Source organism: Prionailurus bengalensis, chromosome A1 (assembly GCF_016509475.1).
Source record: "Prionailurus bengalensis isolate Pbe53 chromosome A1, Fcat_Pben_1.1_paternal_pri, whole genome shotgun sequence".
In the NCBI taxonomy this organism is placed as follows: Eukaryota; Metazoa; Chordata; class Mammalia; order Carnivora; family Felidae; genus Prionailurus; species Prionailurus bengalensis.
The window spans coordinates 203,031,594-203,048,265 of NC_057343.1; the positions used below are offsets into that span (position 1 = coordinate 203,031,594).

General features: G+C 35.7%; 1 protein-coding gene across 1 annotated transcript in view; it reads right to left on the reverse strand.

Annotated features, from left to right (window-relative positions):
* Positions 1 to 16,672, reverse strand: part of PARP8 (poly(ADP-ribose) polymerase family member 8) — a 180,584-nt gene that overhangs the window by 23,727 nt on the left and 140,185 nt on the right. The window contains 3 exon segments of the mRNA XM_043598792.1: positions 2,175 to 2,240; positions 3,510 to 3,635; positions 10,482 to 10,574. Coding sequence (XP_043454727.1) covers positions 2,175 to 2,240; positions 3,510 to 3,635; positions 10,482 to 10,574 — 285 coding nt within the window.

Genomic DNA, 16,672 nt, shown 5'->3' on the forward strand with positions numbered 1-16,672 from the left:
AAGAGGTATCTTGTCCCAACTACACTGCCAACCTTCCGGTAATTCTCTACTTATCCCCCTGCTGCAATTTTCCTGTTCCCCACAGCTTCCTAGTTTCACTACTCCACGAGCCCCTCTTGGTCCCTTGCTGTTCTCACTTTAAAAACCTCAGTCACCTTGGTCCTACTCGGAGGTTACCTCGCTCGAGGTGCAAGTCTCTCTTTCCCACTCCAGTCCTCAAATAAAATCTATCTCGCCACCTTTAGCAAGTGTCGGGTGCCATTTCTCTTCGAAAATGACTGTTTTTAACTTTTAACTAACATCAAAGCAAACCTTGTATCATAGCTACTACTCATGCTCCTATCATTGGGTCCTGACTTAGGTGTAGAGCTTTACAGGTAAAAACTGGACAAAATTTACATAGGAAGAGCCCTTCTTTTGAAAGTATTTCCTGGAATTTACCCAGACAATTAACCTTTTCAGAGAACAAGAGGCAATCTGTCTGTGGCAATTTAAGTCTATCTATAAGGTCAGTACATTCTAGAAAATAGGATGGTATTATGTTATATTTATTGGGAGAGGTTTAAAGATATGACGCAGTGAACCCTGACGGCATCCCTACGAAGCGCACACTGGAAGGCGATGCCACATTGCTATTTACTATTTACCACCTTGACAGTGAAGAGGCTGAGGCCTCGGGCAATTACGCAACTTGCCCAAGGTCACAGGCCACATCATCGATGAGTGAATTATACAACACACGCCTCTGACTTCCTAGGCTGACTCTTGATCGTCTCCACTGCCTTCTATTTAAAATAGCTTACACATGACCCAGAATAAAGAAGCAAATTTTGGCAGAGAGCTGATCCCAGAGTCAGAATTTTGTAGCTATTTTTATCCAAGAATGATCCTGGTCTAGGGTATCGTATAAATACCCTATTACCACCAAGGGTTTTGGTGACACAAAAATGTTTACTGAACTTTGTGTAAGATATTGGAACAGGTCCTTTTTTCTCCCTAAATGGAAATGTGTTTTATTGTTTTCTTTGCCTTATACAAATAATAAATATTTGTTTGAAAAGGAATTCAGGTAACACAGAAAATTATGGACATAGAAAAACAACTAGAAAGCATGATGGCTTTTCAGCAAATACTATAACGGGTGAATTGAAGATCTCCTCATTTACCATCGTCAGACACACACTGTTTGTTGATGCCTATTTGACTACATGGAATAAATACTATCAAAAGAATGAAATCTCAAATTTGGGAATGTTAAGATGTACTCTGGGAGCGTATTTTCAAGTAGAGTCAGGGTGATGGTGGGGGAGAAGGGAGCAGTGACACAGAAGTTTTGTGGGCCTCAAGACTGAAGGAATCTAATACTCTTTCCCCAAAGATAGCAAATGACCCAGGGTAGTATTTATTGTAAGCCTCCAAGGCCTCCAGGGCAGTGCAAGCCTTGAAACCACCATATGCAAACCAAACCCATAATGTGTGCTGATGTCAATTATGGATTATTAATTTCTACTTATAATAATGAGTTGTAAGCCTCTCTCCAAATCTTTGGCAGTGGAAAGGCCTCAATAATTCAACGGTATGTGCTTTTCCAAGAGCTGGACTACAGCCCAGTGATCTGTTAGACTTTCATAATAAGCCACAATCCTTGCTCATCAAACTTCACCAAAGGCTCTCTAATGACCAAAAACATAAACTCATACTCTCTGGGAGTCTTGTGTCTTCCGAAGTTGTTCTGAGAATCTGTGTTCTTTCTAAAATATTTATGCACAATTTACACTTGATAGAATATTTGTTTTTATTTTGACATTAAATATGTGTTAAAATTGCTACTGTTAATGAAAATTGACAGTCTAGGAAGATGGTACCAGATTTAACCTTTGCCTTAAGCTATTCTGACACACTTCCATATGCTCAAACTCCTGCAGACAGAATGAGGATTATAATTATGCAATTACCCTCCAAAAGTCACTGTGGTAGCCCACCAATACAGTGGTGTAATTTAATTAAAACATCCTAATACAACACAATTTTAATCTGTAAATTATTTTAATTATACTCCCATCTAATAGAAAAGTCTACATTTCACTACACAGCCAATACTCTCAGACATTTATAAAATATGATTTTACTCTAGCAAAACTGAACTGCATAAAACCACAAGGTGATATACTTACTTGTGTCATTTCTCTAATAGAAGTTATGCTATCCAGTGCTTTCATTACTCGATCATAGTTCTTCTTCTGTTTGAACAGAAAAAAAAATAGTATTCACTATAAGCCTTTGCAAGTCTGTGCATTACTAGAGAAACATATTATTTCTGTATGTGGATTTTCCATCAGAGTCAATTTGAAAGCAATGTCTGTCGTGTACATAAAAGAGAAGACTTTAACAAGATGGTTTTGGGATGTAGGATATATAACTGAGTTAGAGAGAAGAAAAAAGAAAACAATGCCAATCCTACTTAAACAATACAATCCTATTTACGTATAAGTACATAAAATCATGTTTAGCCTGCAGGGGGAAAACTATAAATACAAAAAAGATATTGGGCTCCTGATTCTTACTTTCACTAAAAAAATTAAGCCATGATGTGTAAAGTAAGCATAGAGTCCTTCTAAAATCCAAAATCCACTTTAAATATTACAAAATCATTTTGTTTTTATTTCCTTTTGATTGAAAGATTATTACCAAAAGAGTATGACTAGCAGGTGTATAAATGACACCACTTAACTGATGATTCATCTTCAAGCACACTGTAACTATGTGTACCGTTGTCACTTATGAAGGAAGGAAAGCTTTTCCAAGGACATTTTTTTATAGCCATTGTTTCTGGAAAATGATTTCAAGATGAACAGTGATAGAAACTAAGGCAATTTTAGCTCTCATGCAATTTGAAGATTTTGCTATTTTAGAAGGATTCCACCAAATCTCCACGAATATCTATGAAATCGTTTTCTGAAGAAATGTTAGTTGATCACATGAATTAAACTTCCACTAACCTTCATATAACAGGGGAGGAAGGGGGGGAAGGCAAGGGATGAGGAAGCAAAAAATACAAAAGAAAAACAAGTCGGTCTTTTTACCCATGACCCTGAAAATGAGGTTACACTAAGCTAGAATCTCAAAAAATATAAAATGAAATTAATCATATCAGCCATTACAAACCAGTTTATTATAGCTGTTTACCTGCCTTCCATGCAGATGGGATGTGTAAAGATCGGAATTTGAGAGGATGAAATGGGTCTAGGTTCATAAAGATGAAGTTCTAAAAAATGATTTTAAGAGACGGAAAGACAGGGAAAGTAACAGGATATGGGAAAGACCGAAGGAGGCCGGAAACCAAGTTTGTGTTAGAAGAACCGTATTTACTAAATGGATCCAGAGTCCACAGCATGTCAGGGATGTGCCTGCCAAGGGAGGGATTTAGATAGAAAGAGGAAAGCTAAGGAGATTAGAATTTCAGCTGCTGTTACCGGAAACGGGAGGGGCGTGTGAGGGTAAGTACTCACCCTGGGGTTGAAGGCCAGCATCTGAGGATCGTTAGGATCTACCACAGAAGGATATGGCTCGAAAATGACAACTTTTCTAGGAGATTCCAATGCAGACCTACACATGGACACTAGTAGATCTACCACCTTGAAATACATACATAAGATAGTTACCATCCTTTGGGTTTCATCAAGTGCTCTGCCATTGTTTCTTCCTGTCATGGTACCTAGCATAAGTTAATCAGGAAAGCCTCAGCACTGCTATCAACTTCTCAGATCTGTAACTTATGGCTTCAGATCAAGTTTGAACAAACTTGACCACTAACTTAAAATAGCTGACATGTGTTGGAGTGCCTGGGTGGCTCCATCTGTTGAGCACCCGACTCCTGATTTCAGCTCAGGTCATGATCTCATGGTTTGTGGGACTGAGCCCCACAATGGGCTCTGTGCTGTTAGCTTGGGATTCTCTCTCCTTCTCTGTCTCTCTGCCTCTCCCCTGCTCTATGCTTCTCTCTCAAAATAAATAAATAAACATTTAAATAAAATAAAATAAAATAAGTTGCTCCCAATTACGTCCTAATATCCCTTTGTCATGAACGCATATTATGCTCTAACATTGTTCTAGGCTCTGTGCACAAGACAGGTCCTTTCTCTCGTGGAATTTACACTCTAACGGAGAAGATGCATAATAAAACAAATCAGTTAAACAAATACATGTTTAAATACATTTCTGGTCATGTTGAATGCTGTAAAAATTAAGCAGGCATTAGAGACTAAGGCAATAGAGGGTGCTGTTTCTGAGTGGCTAGGAAGGTGTGATGTTTCAACAGAGACTAGAATAAAGATAGAGAGGGAGACCTAACTCTGGGGAGAAACCGTTCCGGGTGATGGAAACTGCAGATGCAGGAAATGAGTCTGACATGCTCTAAGAACAGTGAAGCTCCTGACATCATCTTACTTCTTCCAGCTCTTTGCCTCAGGCCATTAATGACCTTCGTATGCTAAATATGATGGTTTTATTCCTATGTTCTTCTATGGCCTTTTCACACAATTTACTAAGAGGCAGTGTTATTTAACAGTTAAGGGCAAGGCCCCCTCTCCAGTCCCCAAAGCAATAAGCTTCTGGCAACGGAATTAAGAAAACAGATACCGTCTAAACGGAGACAGTGTGCCAGTGTGAAGACAGGGACATCATAAGGAAAGCAATGGGCTTAATCTTTATAGAGAAAAAATACTTCGAGAAAGTTTTTAAACAGGCATTTTAAAAATGCACACAAAGAGTAAAACAAATTTTGATTCTTGTGGTTCATGAAAGGAGCACTGTGACCTAACAATAGCAGGGCTCACTCTGTTGTGTGTATACTCACAAAATACAGCCACCCAATCACAGCATCCAGAAATGCCAGGGACCTAAAATAATTAGCAACACTCAAACCATTCCATTGGGTATATGATCTATTAGTAATACTTCTCAAAGATAGACATACATACCCACAAGACTCACTCAGAGAACAGTAGAACTGAAACCGTTAGTATGTTTTTAACACACTATTCTATTTATAGGTGTGTGTATATATAGGATTTCCAAGCAATAGATATAATAAAGACATAATAAAATCCTTTTTGTCTTCCATACCCACACTCACATTCCTTCTACCCCAGAGAGATGCACTTTAACCCAGATACAAATTGTCTTCAGCATTATCTGGTCTCCCAATAAAAGAAAAACAAATAAAAACTCTTGAAAAAGAATAATCAGTAAAATAAAATAGCCTCTTCTGAAACTCTGGCAGTGGAGAGGGAATTGGCACTGTCTTATAAAAATTTTCGAGAATTACATGACACGGTCTGCAACTGAAGCTTTATAAAAGTACACACCCTTTGCATATAGGGTCAAATGATCTTTGACAAGGGTACTAAGACCACTCAATGGAAAAGGGTACTTTTTTCTACAATGATGGTGGGAAAACTACATCCACAAAAAACTGGAGTGGACCCTTATACCATACATAAAAATTAACTCAAAACGTAATAAAGACCTAAACCTAAGACCTTAAACTATAAAATTCCCACAAGAGAACATAGGAGATAAGCTTCACGACATTGAACTTGGCAACGATTACTTGGATTGACAACAAAAGCAAATACAGACAAGTGGGTGTGCATCTAACTTAAAAACTTTGGTGCATCAAAGGACACAATCAATAGAGTGAAACGGCATAGGATGGGAGAAAATATTTGCAAATAAGATATCCGAAAGGGCATTAATATACAGAATATATAAAGAGTTCTTACAACTCAATAAGAAATCACATAATTTAAAAATCGGAAAAAACCCACATAGACGTTTCATTAAAGAAGACATACAGATGGCCAACAAGCATATGAAAAATGCTCAACATCACTAATCATCAGAAAAATGCAAATCAAAACCATAATGAGATATCATCTCACAACCATTAGGATGGCTACTATCAAACAAACAAACAAACAAACAAACCCAGAAAATAATAAGTGTTAAGCACATGAAGAAATTGGAGTCTTTGTGTGCTGCTGATGGAATTATAAAATGGTGCAGCCACCATGGAAAAGAGTATGGAGGCCTCTCAAGAAGTTAATAACAGAACTTCCATATGATCCTGCTGGCAGTGACAATCCCACTTCCGGATATATTTCTAAAATAATTCAAAGAAGGATTTTAAACACATTTGCATATGCATGCTCACAGCAGCATTATTCATAATAGCCAAGAGATGGAAGCAACCAAAATGTCCATTGACAGTTGAATGTATAAACAAAATGTGGAATATACATACAGGAAATATTATTCAGCCTAAAAGAAGAAAATTCTGCCACCTACTACAGCATGGGTGAACCTTGAGGATATTATGTTAAGTGAAATTACAAAAAGACAAATATTTTAAGATCCACTTATGAGGTATTTAAAGTAGTCAAACTCATAGACACAGAAAGTAGAATGGTGGTTACCAGAGTTGGACGAAGGGGGTTTACATAAGGGGAGTTGTTTTAATGGATATAGTTTCGAGTTCTGCAAGATGACAAAGTTATGGAAATCGGTTTCACAACAAGTTGAATATACTTAACACTACTGAACTGCATGCTTAAAAAATGGTTATGATAGTAAATTTTATGTTATGTGTTTTTTACCACAAGAATAAAGATACAAACAGATACAATATTTAATAACCTGAACAATGTTCCTTCTTTCAATCAAATATTTATTAAACATCTTGTGCTGAAAGCTTCAAAACAATCAAAACTACCAAAAATTATATGCATTCTTTTGCCAATAATTTCACCAGTGGAGTCAAGCAAACTCTAATGAAATAATGGATGTCGGGGTAGAGAATTTAATTAGAATTATTTCTGTTAATATATGTCCTAAGCTAACTTCAAAGAAATAGCATAAGTACCATAGCAAAATCACATGCGGTCTACCAAAGCCTCCTACTCCTGGCTTCCTGGGTATAGAGCTATTGACTGGGGGCAGTTGCTCTGTGTGGGACATTTCTGCCCCTTTTGTCCAGGTCAGGCTGTATGACTAGCTTCATTCACCTCAATCAATGGACTGGCAGCAGGAAGGGGTGGAGCTGAAGAAGCAACAGGTGCACCTTCTCAACTTTTCTCTCCACTCTACTATCTGACAGGTACTTTAGACAGCAGAGCAGACGGTCCAGTTCCCTCAATCATCACACAGAAAGCTGCCTAAGCCAGAAATAAAAATGTCTATCATCCTAAACCACTGTAATTTTATGATTTATCTGTTGCAGAAGTTAGCATTCAGAATTTTTGAACAAGGAAAGGTTTGTATAACACTGGATTTGTATTCGTCTGCATGTGTTAATTTTTCAATGAAGGAAAGTGTCTACTTTAAAAAATAAACATTAACAAATGACTATGATTTCTTCTACCACAAATCATGTATTTCCCCACTCTCAGCATTTAAAACGAGAGATTCTTAATAGGACCTCAGCACATATGGTGAGTGGCGTAGCCATCAGGTTACACACATCTTTCCTCTTAGCGCAAATAATATAATTGAAGAGGCAATCTGGAGGCTAAGATACTTAGGATAGAGAAATACAGAATTCAGGCAATGGGAATTAGGCCATTTGTTGAGTGAACAAAGGTCTGTGGGCTTACAGAATCACATGCTGCCACAGGCCATTACATACAACCCAGCTGGCAGAGCAAGACTCTGCACCCTCCCCCGCAGGTAAAGGCGGCCTAGGAGCACTTGCAAATGAGAAAGTTCAAGTCCAGGTGAGCAAGAAAGGCATGTACAGGAGTGGCCTACGGATATGTAATGTATTCTGTAAAAGAGGCGTATTGAAAATTGAAGATTGATGGCCTTCAAACATTTCAATATGGATTCCTTTTTTCTTAATCATTATATGAGAGCCCAACACACACACACAAAATGGAGCTGTTTTTGTTGAAACAGTGTTTGAGTGTTTGGAATCCTAGCTGCTGAAACACACCCGTTCCAGGATAGCCTCCTTCAGTGTCCCCCTAAGGAATGTTCTTGCAGCCTCATAGAACCATTTAAAATGTAGGCGCCAACTGATGCAGCAGGACTACTGAGATATACTAGAAAGAGAATCTGTTTCCACCTAATCTTTAAAATTATAAACAGAATATTGGGTACTTGCTTTAAAGTAGTGAAAAGAATATTCCACTTTGGAGTAGAACCACTAAGTTGATACGGCCGAGTAATTGTGTTTTATAACTATCATGTATAATCCAAAATTAATCTCTCTTTAGCAAACATTATTTTTTGAGATGTATGTATAAGGGGGAGAAAGCACCTAATCTAATATTTTATCAGCCTAGCCTACTTGTTAGCATGATGTTAATTTTCTTTCTAATCCATTATTTCTTATTTCCAGGCTTTAAATCCTTCCCTTTTCAAATTGTCTGAGGGACAATTTACATCCACTAAAATGCACAAATGTTAATTTTACCGCTCAAATAATTTTATATACATACATACATACATATACCTATTATATATACACGTATATAAATACGCACACACATGCACACACACTATTCATGTAAAATACATGTATGTATATTCACAAACACACACACACCTGTGTAAAGCTTAATCATCTTTACCTAGCTATAAATGGCATATATTAAACTATCTTTTCTTTGAGCAATATTAGTTCCAGTTGGTAAGAAAAACTTTCACATTAAAAAAAATAATAAGGAAAGAAAACAAAAGACCCCCATGGTCAGACACATTCGAGAAACCCTTAAAGTAGTGGCTACTCATTTTCTTAGTTTCGGTTTTTCTGAGAGCCTTTAATATGCAAATATGTGCATTTTGGGTGTAGGGGCAATATCAATCTGTATTTCTGAAATTTAATCATGGAATCTTTTTTGCCACATGACATACAATCACTGTTATACTGGTTGTATTTTTATTTCTCATTTGTAACTCACAACTGTTTTCCTTAATATTTCTTCAGGTGGATATATCTCAGTTTTAGTTAATCAGTGAAATAATCAGGCTAACAGAATGTACGTAAATCCATGAGGCCTGCGCTATCCATATTTACTGTTGTACCTCCATCTGGTGCAATGCCTGTTACATAGCAGGCATTCAGTACTTGTTGAAAGAATGTCTGTTATATGATCATTTGTTCCCACTCATCTTTGCAAATTTTAAAAATGACAGATTGTCAATTCTTTTCACATTTAGTTTCCTGTTGATTTCAAATACAGCCGAATATTTTCTTATGTTTCTTTACTAACTATAGGTCCATATTTGTGAATCGTGTGTTCATTTCCTCTAATAATCCGTTATGATCTTCATGGTTTTCTATTTTTATGTGCTTTTATACATTTATGTTTGAGGGAAAATAAACTTTTTCATAATTCTCTCTTAATGTTCACTATTCTTTCAAGTAGGAAACGTAAAATATGTATGGACTCGATGCTGGTGTTTTCCTTTATGCTTTCCTGAAACTGCATAAACGAATAAACCTGACACACTGTTTACTCTCCTCTAGTATGTATACGGTGTTTTCAAACAAAACTCTTTAGGCCATTGGGAATTTGTTTTTACCAACAGTGCAAAGAGCTAATCTGTTCCCCCCACCCCACAGTGCAGGCCATTTGTACCCACTTACTAAATCATTTTTACTTTACAACTTTATATGATGCCTTCTTTAAAGTATATTAAGTATATTTTTAACAAGATCTGTTTTGGGGATCATTTGACATTCTATTCTTTGCCAGTACTGTATTTTTTTTTAAATATAAGATTGCATAATATGTTTTTGTATGTGCTTGGTCTAGCCTCCCTTAATTAACATTCATAATTTTTTTTATGTTTTGTCTTACTTTTTTTTCTTATAGATTTATTAGAAAGTTAGGTTCCATGAATAAATTTTAAAAATCAATTGAAATTTTGATAGAATTGCAACAAGTAAATTCTATCATCTTTATAATATTTTTTTCCTTCTGGAAACATGGAATGCTTCTCTACTTCCAAGTTGTTTCATTTGTTTTTTTATATTTATTTGCCTTCCTATGTCATAAACACTGCTATTATAAAATTGGATGCTTTTTCTCATATGTTCTGCCCTTTATCTTTTCACCTAAGTTTCAGGAATAAATTAGATTCCATTTTATGGTACCATAACTTTACAAATAAATTTTACGGAATACACGTGCAAGTGTTTCGATATTTCAACTTCACCGTGAAAGAATCACAATTATTTTTTAAACAACAGAATGTGGGTTTAATTTCTTCCCTTGGCAACGGCAAAATGACAAAACACTCACTAGATAAAGATAGCAAAATTGAGTTTCTATCTATTAAAAAAAAATCAAATGCGGGTTGTTTTTTAATCTAACGTCAAACTATCAAATATTTGTCCAAAAGACTGAAGGAAACTAGTAGGTCAGAACAAGTTTTTCAAATCAGAGTAAGGAATAATTAGTATTGCGTGTTACTACCTGAGCTCCAGTTGCTATCTCATCAGCAGCTTCATTCATTACTCCCAGGGTTTGAAAAGCAAATACACAAAGCTCTCGTTCACACACAGTGGGCTACAAAAGAAAGGGGAATGAGTTACACCACTGTTTTCCATTGCCCAATTCCTAAATTAAATTTATGGCATTCCATGTAATAAATAATGCAAAAGTTTCAGAATGTTAAAAAGAAAGGAATCCTACGACTTGGTTTAATACATTTCTAAATTTAGGTAACAATTGGTAAATAATCACCTAGTGATACAGAGTCACCAATATAAGAAATCCATTTCAAATAGTGTAGGCACTTGCACTCAGAACTTTTTAGCAGTAGATGGAAAATACATCTCTCCTGCTTAATACACATTTGTATCTGAGATGTATAAAAAAAGGCAGACACCTAAGCTGGTGATATCCTAAAAAAATGAGGTTAAACCAAACAGCTAGGTAAAACAAATATACAGAGAAGAATTCCACTTTTCCCTAGGTAGTTTTCTTTGGAAGAAATAAGCATGACTCTGCTTACTTGTTACCCAGCTCTTGAAAGATTGGTTTTGGTGCAAAGACTTGTGACTTCAATAACCTCCTGAAGTCAACGGCACTGAAATATACACTCTGCAATTGCTTTGGAAAAGTTCTCATCTTTCAAATCTAATATAGTGTCGTCTGTTTGATTTATCTTATCTCCCGAGTTACATTGCATTAGGTAGCTGATGAAGCCTAACGATACAATCCATGGTGCCGCTGCCTAGCAGACAAAAGGCATTTGTTAGTGCCACTGCTTCTAAGCTCACTCATTTTTGAGGACCACTTGGGCTAGTGCTTATCCAGTGGGAAGTATGGTCCTTTGTGGTCCACCCTTTATATTCAAAAAGGGCCCAAGTGGTGGCTTTGTGTACATAAGCATGACCGATCACAAACATTTCTGGTTGACGTTCCCCAAAGAATTTTAGGGAAAAAGGAACTGATATATTTCCTTCGTCCTCCTTAAAAGTGCAGTTTGATTACATTTCAGAAACAGCAGGAAAAACTACCTATGAGAGCAAATTAATTGGAGAAAGTTCTTCATCCATACTCAAGCTATATATACACTGCTATACATAGATGGATATACTTAGAGCAGACTGTTCAATTTCTGCAATTTTTTGTTTACCTAAGTGTTTAACCTATTTTTTATCTTCTATTTTTTTGTGTGTTTATCTATGTGTATGTATGTCTCAAACTCAATTTTTCCCAGAGACATTGGATTGTTTCTTCTCTTCACTTTCTAGGAGCATGACATGGTCTGAAACAGTAACAGAAACTACTGATTGTACATTTAGTGTAGTGCCAAACATTATACTGATGGTTGAGTATAGTGGAACAGTATACCACCGAGGGTCCAGGGGGAAGATAAAACTGTGGCAATCATAAAGAGCCCTAGGAATTTATTCATGTAACAGCTACCCAACAGTGTTCTCTGAGGAAGTAGACAGGGACACAGATGGTGTTTTTTAATACTACTCTTGTCAAATAACCATACATTTTTATGAATAAAATCCATCAATCCCAAAGCTAAAAATAGGATAAAGCTTATTTAGTGTATATGAGTAACAATTGGCTTTATTTTGTCGTTTGAACTTTTGGTAATCAATTACACTTACTTTGTGATCATCCAAATATGTATGTATGTATGTATGCATGTACATGGGTATTCACACACAGATTCCAGGAAATGTTTTAAAACAAAAGAAACTACCTTTTTCAGTACCTGATTATTGCTTGAAACAACAGAAATAAAGATGAAAGAAAATACTTCGTCCTATATTAGATTGGATGGATAAATTTTTATAATTTTAACTTAGGAAAAATTTCAAAGACTTAAGGAAAAAATATAATAGTTATTGTTACATATCTCTATCAGCCCACTCTGTCCCCAATCCTAGATATTCATGCGCCACCCTGGTTTGTGTCTCAAATAATTTTCACCAGTTCCACCCCTGATCTCTTATTTTTTTTTTATCTTGGGTAACATATAAACATTTCAATGTTTTCTTTTGCATTTCCTTTTCATCCCCCTCCCAGACATGATTATATCCAAATCTCCTAATCACGTGGACTTACCAATGGACCCATTACTTTAAATAATAAACCTACAATCCTAATGATAAAGCTATGGCTTGATTACTTTATGGACACTTCTTTTCCTTTCTTGCATCTTTTTGATTAAAATGTATAAAGCTGATTTATAGGAATATCTTGTTTCTGCAACTGTCTGAAGAAGGAAATCAGGTACCCTAGAAAATTTGGGGGGAAAAAAGAAATTTTGCTACCATACTAAAAAATTAAAACTGCACATTATAGTCTTACAAAAATAATTTGATCTTCCCTTTTTGTAAAATGGCAAATATAGAGGTAGTAATATGGCAATTAACATATATATAGGTTAACACTGACCTAAGTAAATACTAGTGAATTGTTAAACTAACACTTCTGTATTTATTGCTCGTTTTACTAGAAAGTTCAAGACAGTATTTGAGACATAAATCAGTTTCATTTTGAGATAAACATTTACAAACTAGGTTTTGTAAGCCTTTGACTTTCGCTTCTCCCATGTTTATCCACATTTTATTTGAGAAATTCAAAATGTCAACACAACATAGCACCCTAAAAGAAAGTTCTCAAGTCATATTAAGTAAATCAAGATTAGACATCTCCTTGCTCACAGAAAGGATATCTTATTCAAGAAAGAGAAACCAAATCATTCTTCCCTATTGAAACATAAGATTTATATAGTGGATTAGCGATCTTTCACGTTAGCTGACTCTCAGCTAATCCCCTGCCCCCAACAAATTCTATTACTATACTATTTATACAAAAAACTCTAGCATTAATTAAAAATAGAACATAGTTGGGGCATCTGGCTGGCTCAGTCGGTAGAGGATGCAACTCTTGATCTCGAAGTTGTGTGTTCAAGCCCCACACTGAGTTTAGAGATTACTTAAATGAATGAATGAATGAATGAATGAATGAATAAATAAATAAGCCCCCAAATTTACAAAAATATATTTAAAAAAATAGAACATCATCATTTAATAGCTATTGCTACACATACACTTTAATACAAAGTGTATAAGCCTAAACATAACCAAATGTGTACAACATTTATGAGTTTATTTTTGAGTTTACAATCAATAAGTTTCCATTTGCAAAATATTCCCTATTCTTCATGTTATTATATTGCCCTCCAGCAGTTAGTTCTTATAATTTAAACTATAAAACCATGCCAAATCCTTCTTGCCATTGCACATAATTTTTTTTGCAATATAATATTCATTATGCACCATTTAAACACATGGAGAACTTTATGTGTCCCTGAGATTTATTTCAGAAGTTTTTAACATACATTTTAAATTTTGTTTGAATCAAAACAATTTAAATCTGAGCAGTGAAAACATATTTCAAGAATGGTTAAGCCCTAAAGAATATTTTAGAACCTAACTGCATTGTAGAAACTTTGTGTTTTCAATGAATTTAAATCACTTCCCACTGAAAATAGAAATGATAAACCTCAAGAGAATCTAGCTACGTATTTATACTTGGCATGGTGTTGGTGAGTGGTTTTCAAACCCTTTTTTGCCATCCTCTTTCTGTTTAAACAAAGTTTTTCATGTAAGCCCAATATACAGAACAGTAACCAGAAACTGGTTACTATTCCAGTTGAGGCACATGTGCACAGTTCAGTGTTCCTATCTGTAAACGGGGATTTAAAAAAAAAAAAAATCACACCTAGCGCATCAAGTAGAGCAGAGGACCGAGAAAGAGAACCAAGTAAGATAAGGTTCATAAACTCCCCCTGAGGTATACAGAGCTGTTTCACTATTAACAGCATTAGGGAACTTGGATAAGCCGTGTCTTCTGTGTGTTGTAACCCAGTGTGTGTACAAAAATAGGTTTTTAATGAAAATTTTCTTTGAGGCTTATTATGAAGTAGTGTTTTTATTTTTACATCCATAGTTTATCCAAACCCTTAGCTTATTGTTAAAACTGTTCTTGCTAAAAAAGAAATGAGCAGCGCAAATAAAAATTCAAAATTAAAAAACTAGTATTGAATACATATGAGAATAATGAAGAATATCTACTGGAAACTCAAAACCTACAAGCCTTCAGCTCTTTGTATTTCTGACTTTATAGTTTATGCTTCAGGTTCTTTTCATGGTTTGGAAGAGAGACACATTCCAAGGTGGGGTGGGGTGCTGGGTGGGGGGGAGGTACTGTCCATTAAGAAAGACAGGGATCCCACAGAGATCAAGACAGATTTATAGTAAGATAGGCCCATGCATGTTTAAGCTTCTCCACTGTCTCATATAACTTAAGTTGTTGTTTGAGCTTTAAAATCAATTTCTTCTACTCAATTTGGATGTTAAAAAAAATCATATTTCTGAATTAAAGGTTTTTTTTTGGTATAATTGTTATTTATCTTAGGTTGTATTTCAAAACTTGAAATCTTATTTCTGAGACATGGAGCGGGGGATGGGAGGATGGGGTGAGGAGGGAACAGGATGTGCTTTTTCATTCATTCTGAAAATAAGAACTTAAGCTACAAACATTTGTCTAAGGTCCACAGCAAGGCTGGATACACAAAAATACAGATTGTCGGGTTTCTCAGCTGACTTTGCTTTAATAGGATTGGGCGTTGTTCTTGAATAATGAAGTGGGATCTGGGGCCTAATCAGTCCATCCAGAGCAAGCAATGTGGAACGTTTTCACATGACAGGAGAAGAGAATGAGATCCTACTTTTCATATCCCATGTTGATCAGGGAAATGGGAAAGTCTAGTAGCAGGGACACACAGAATGATTGCCAAGTACCAGTGATAAAAACTTCTAACTGTAGGGACACTAACCCACACAACCATGTACGTGGTTTTCTCCCACCGGTGCAGCAGCCCTTATGCAGGGTTCAAAGAAGACCAACAGTTGCACTGATTCATGGTGTTCAGAGTGACTATAACAAAAAGACAAGGGCACTGGGAAGTTAGAGGCTGATAAAACACTGGTGAGTCTGGCAGTAAGTTCTTGTTTTCGCATTTTCCAAAAACTCTTGATGAAGTGTTTTTAAAGCATTTTAAAGCATCTCCCAGTTTGCTGCATTAACATTCTAATTGATTTCAAAATGTAGAGAACCAATGATTTGGTTTGGGTTGGGTTTTCTGATCATAATCCAATCTGCATTGCCAAGTGGAAAAACCCAGGAAAATCTAGGACTGGACATCCTTGTGATGTTAATATGAATTTTAAGCAGATTCAAAGTATTACAAGTCAGCTCTCATGCCTGGGAGTGATATTTATAACCTTCGTGAACAAAAGCGTTAAGTGGAGCCTTGTGGTATTTCTAAATAAGTAAACAGTGTAGTTACCTGTGTTGCAGAAGGTATGACATGCTTACCCAGACCTCTGAGTAAAGTGACAGAATAGTACAAGTAGTGACCGAAATGTTAGGACTTCTGGGGAATAGTAGTAAAAGAGGACTTATATAATCCGATAAATAATCATGCTTAGAGAAAAGAGAAAAAATATAACACACAGTTTGGCTTCGGAAAGAGAAAAGTCTAACAAACATAATGAACATTAGGCACAGAATTCTACTGAAGCCTGAGTTTTACCTAACCTGTTTCATCACCAAATGGGATATAACTTATCCTCTTTACATCTCTGGGAGCCACTGCAGCTTGTAATGCATCCTTTAAGCTGAATAAATGGTCAATGAGTCATTTTAATAATTTATACCCATAAGAAATTTTATTTGTAATAATTTTACACATTTCTATTAAAATTACAGTAGAACATACTGCAATGTAAATATAAGAAAGATACAGAATAAATGAGTATGCCTGATTGAGGTTCAACATCTGTTTTCAAACAATCAAGAGGCAGTTCTTTCTGTTTACTTCTCTTCCTTTGAAGATCAGATATTCCTTTGACTTTCATTTCCTGACCTGATTTCATCTGTCATTTATCTAACTATTTAGAAAACCCAAGTAAGTTTTCTGATTTCCTTAGTATCAGTCTGAATCACAGCAAAAGAAAACCAGCTGAGAGCTAGCTATACTTATTTAGAAAACATCGTTATTTACAAAAGCCCTTCCACTTCTACAAAGAAACAGCCAACTTCACTGGTGCAGATTAAAATAGGTA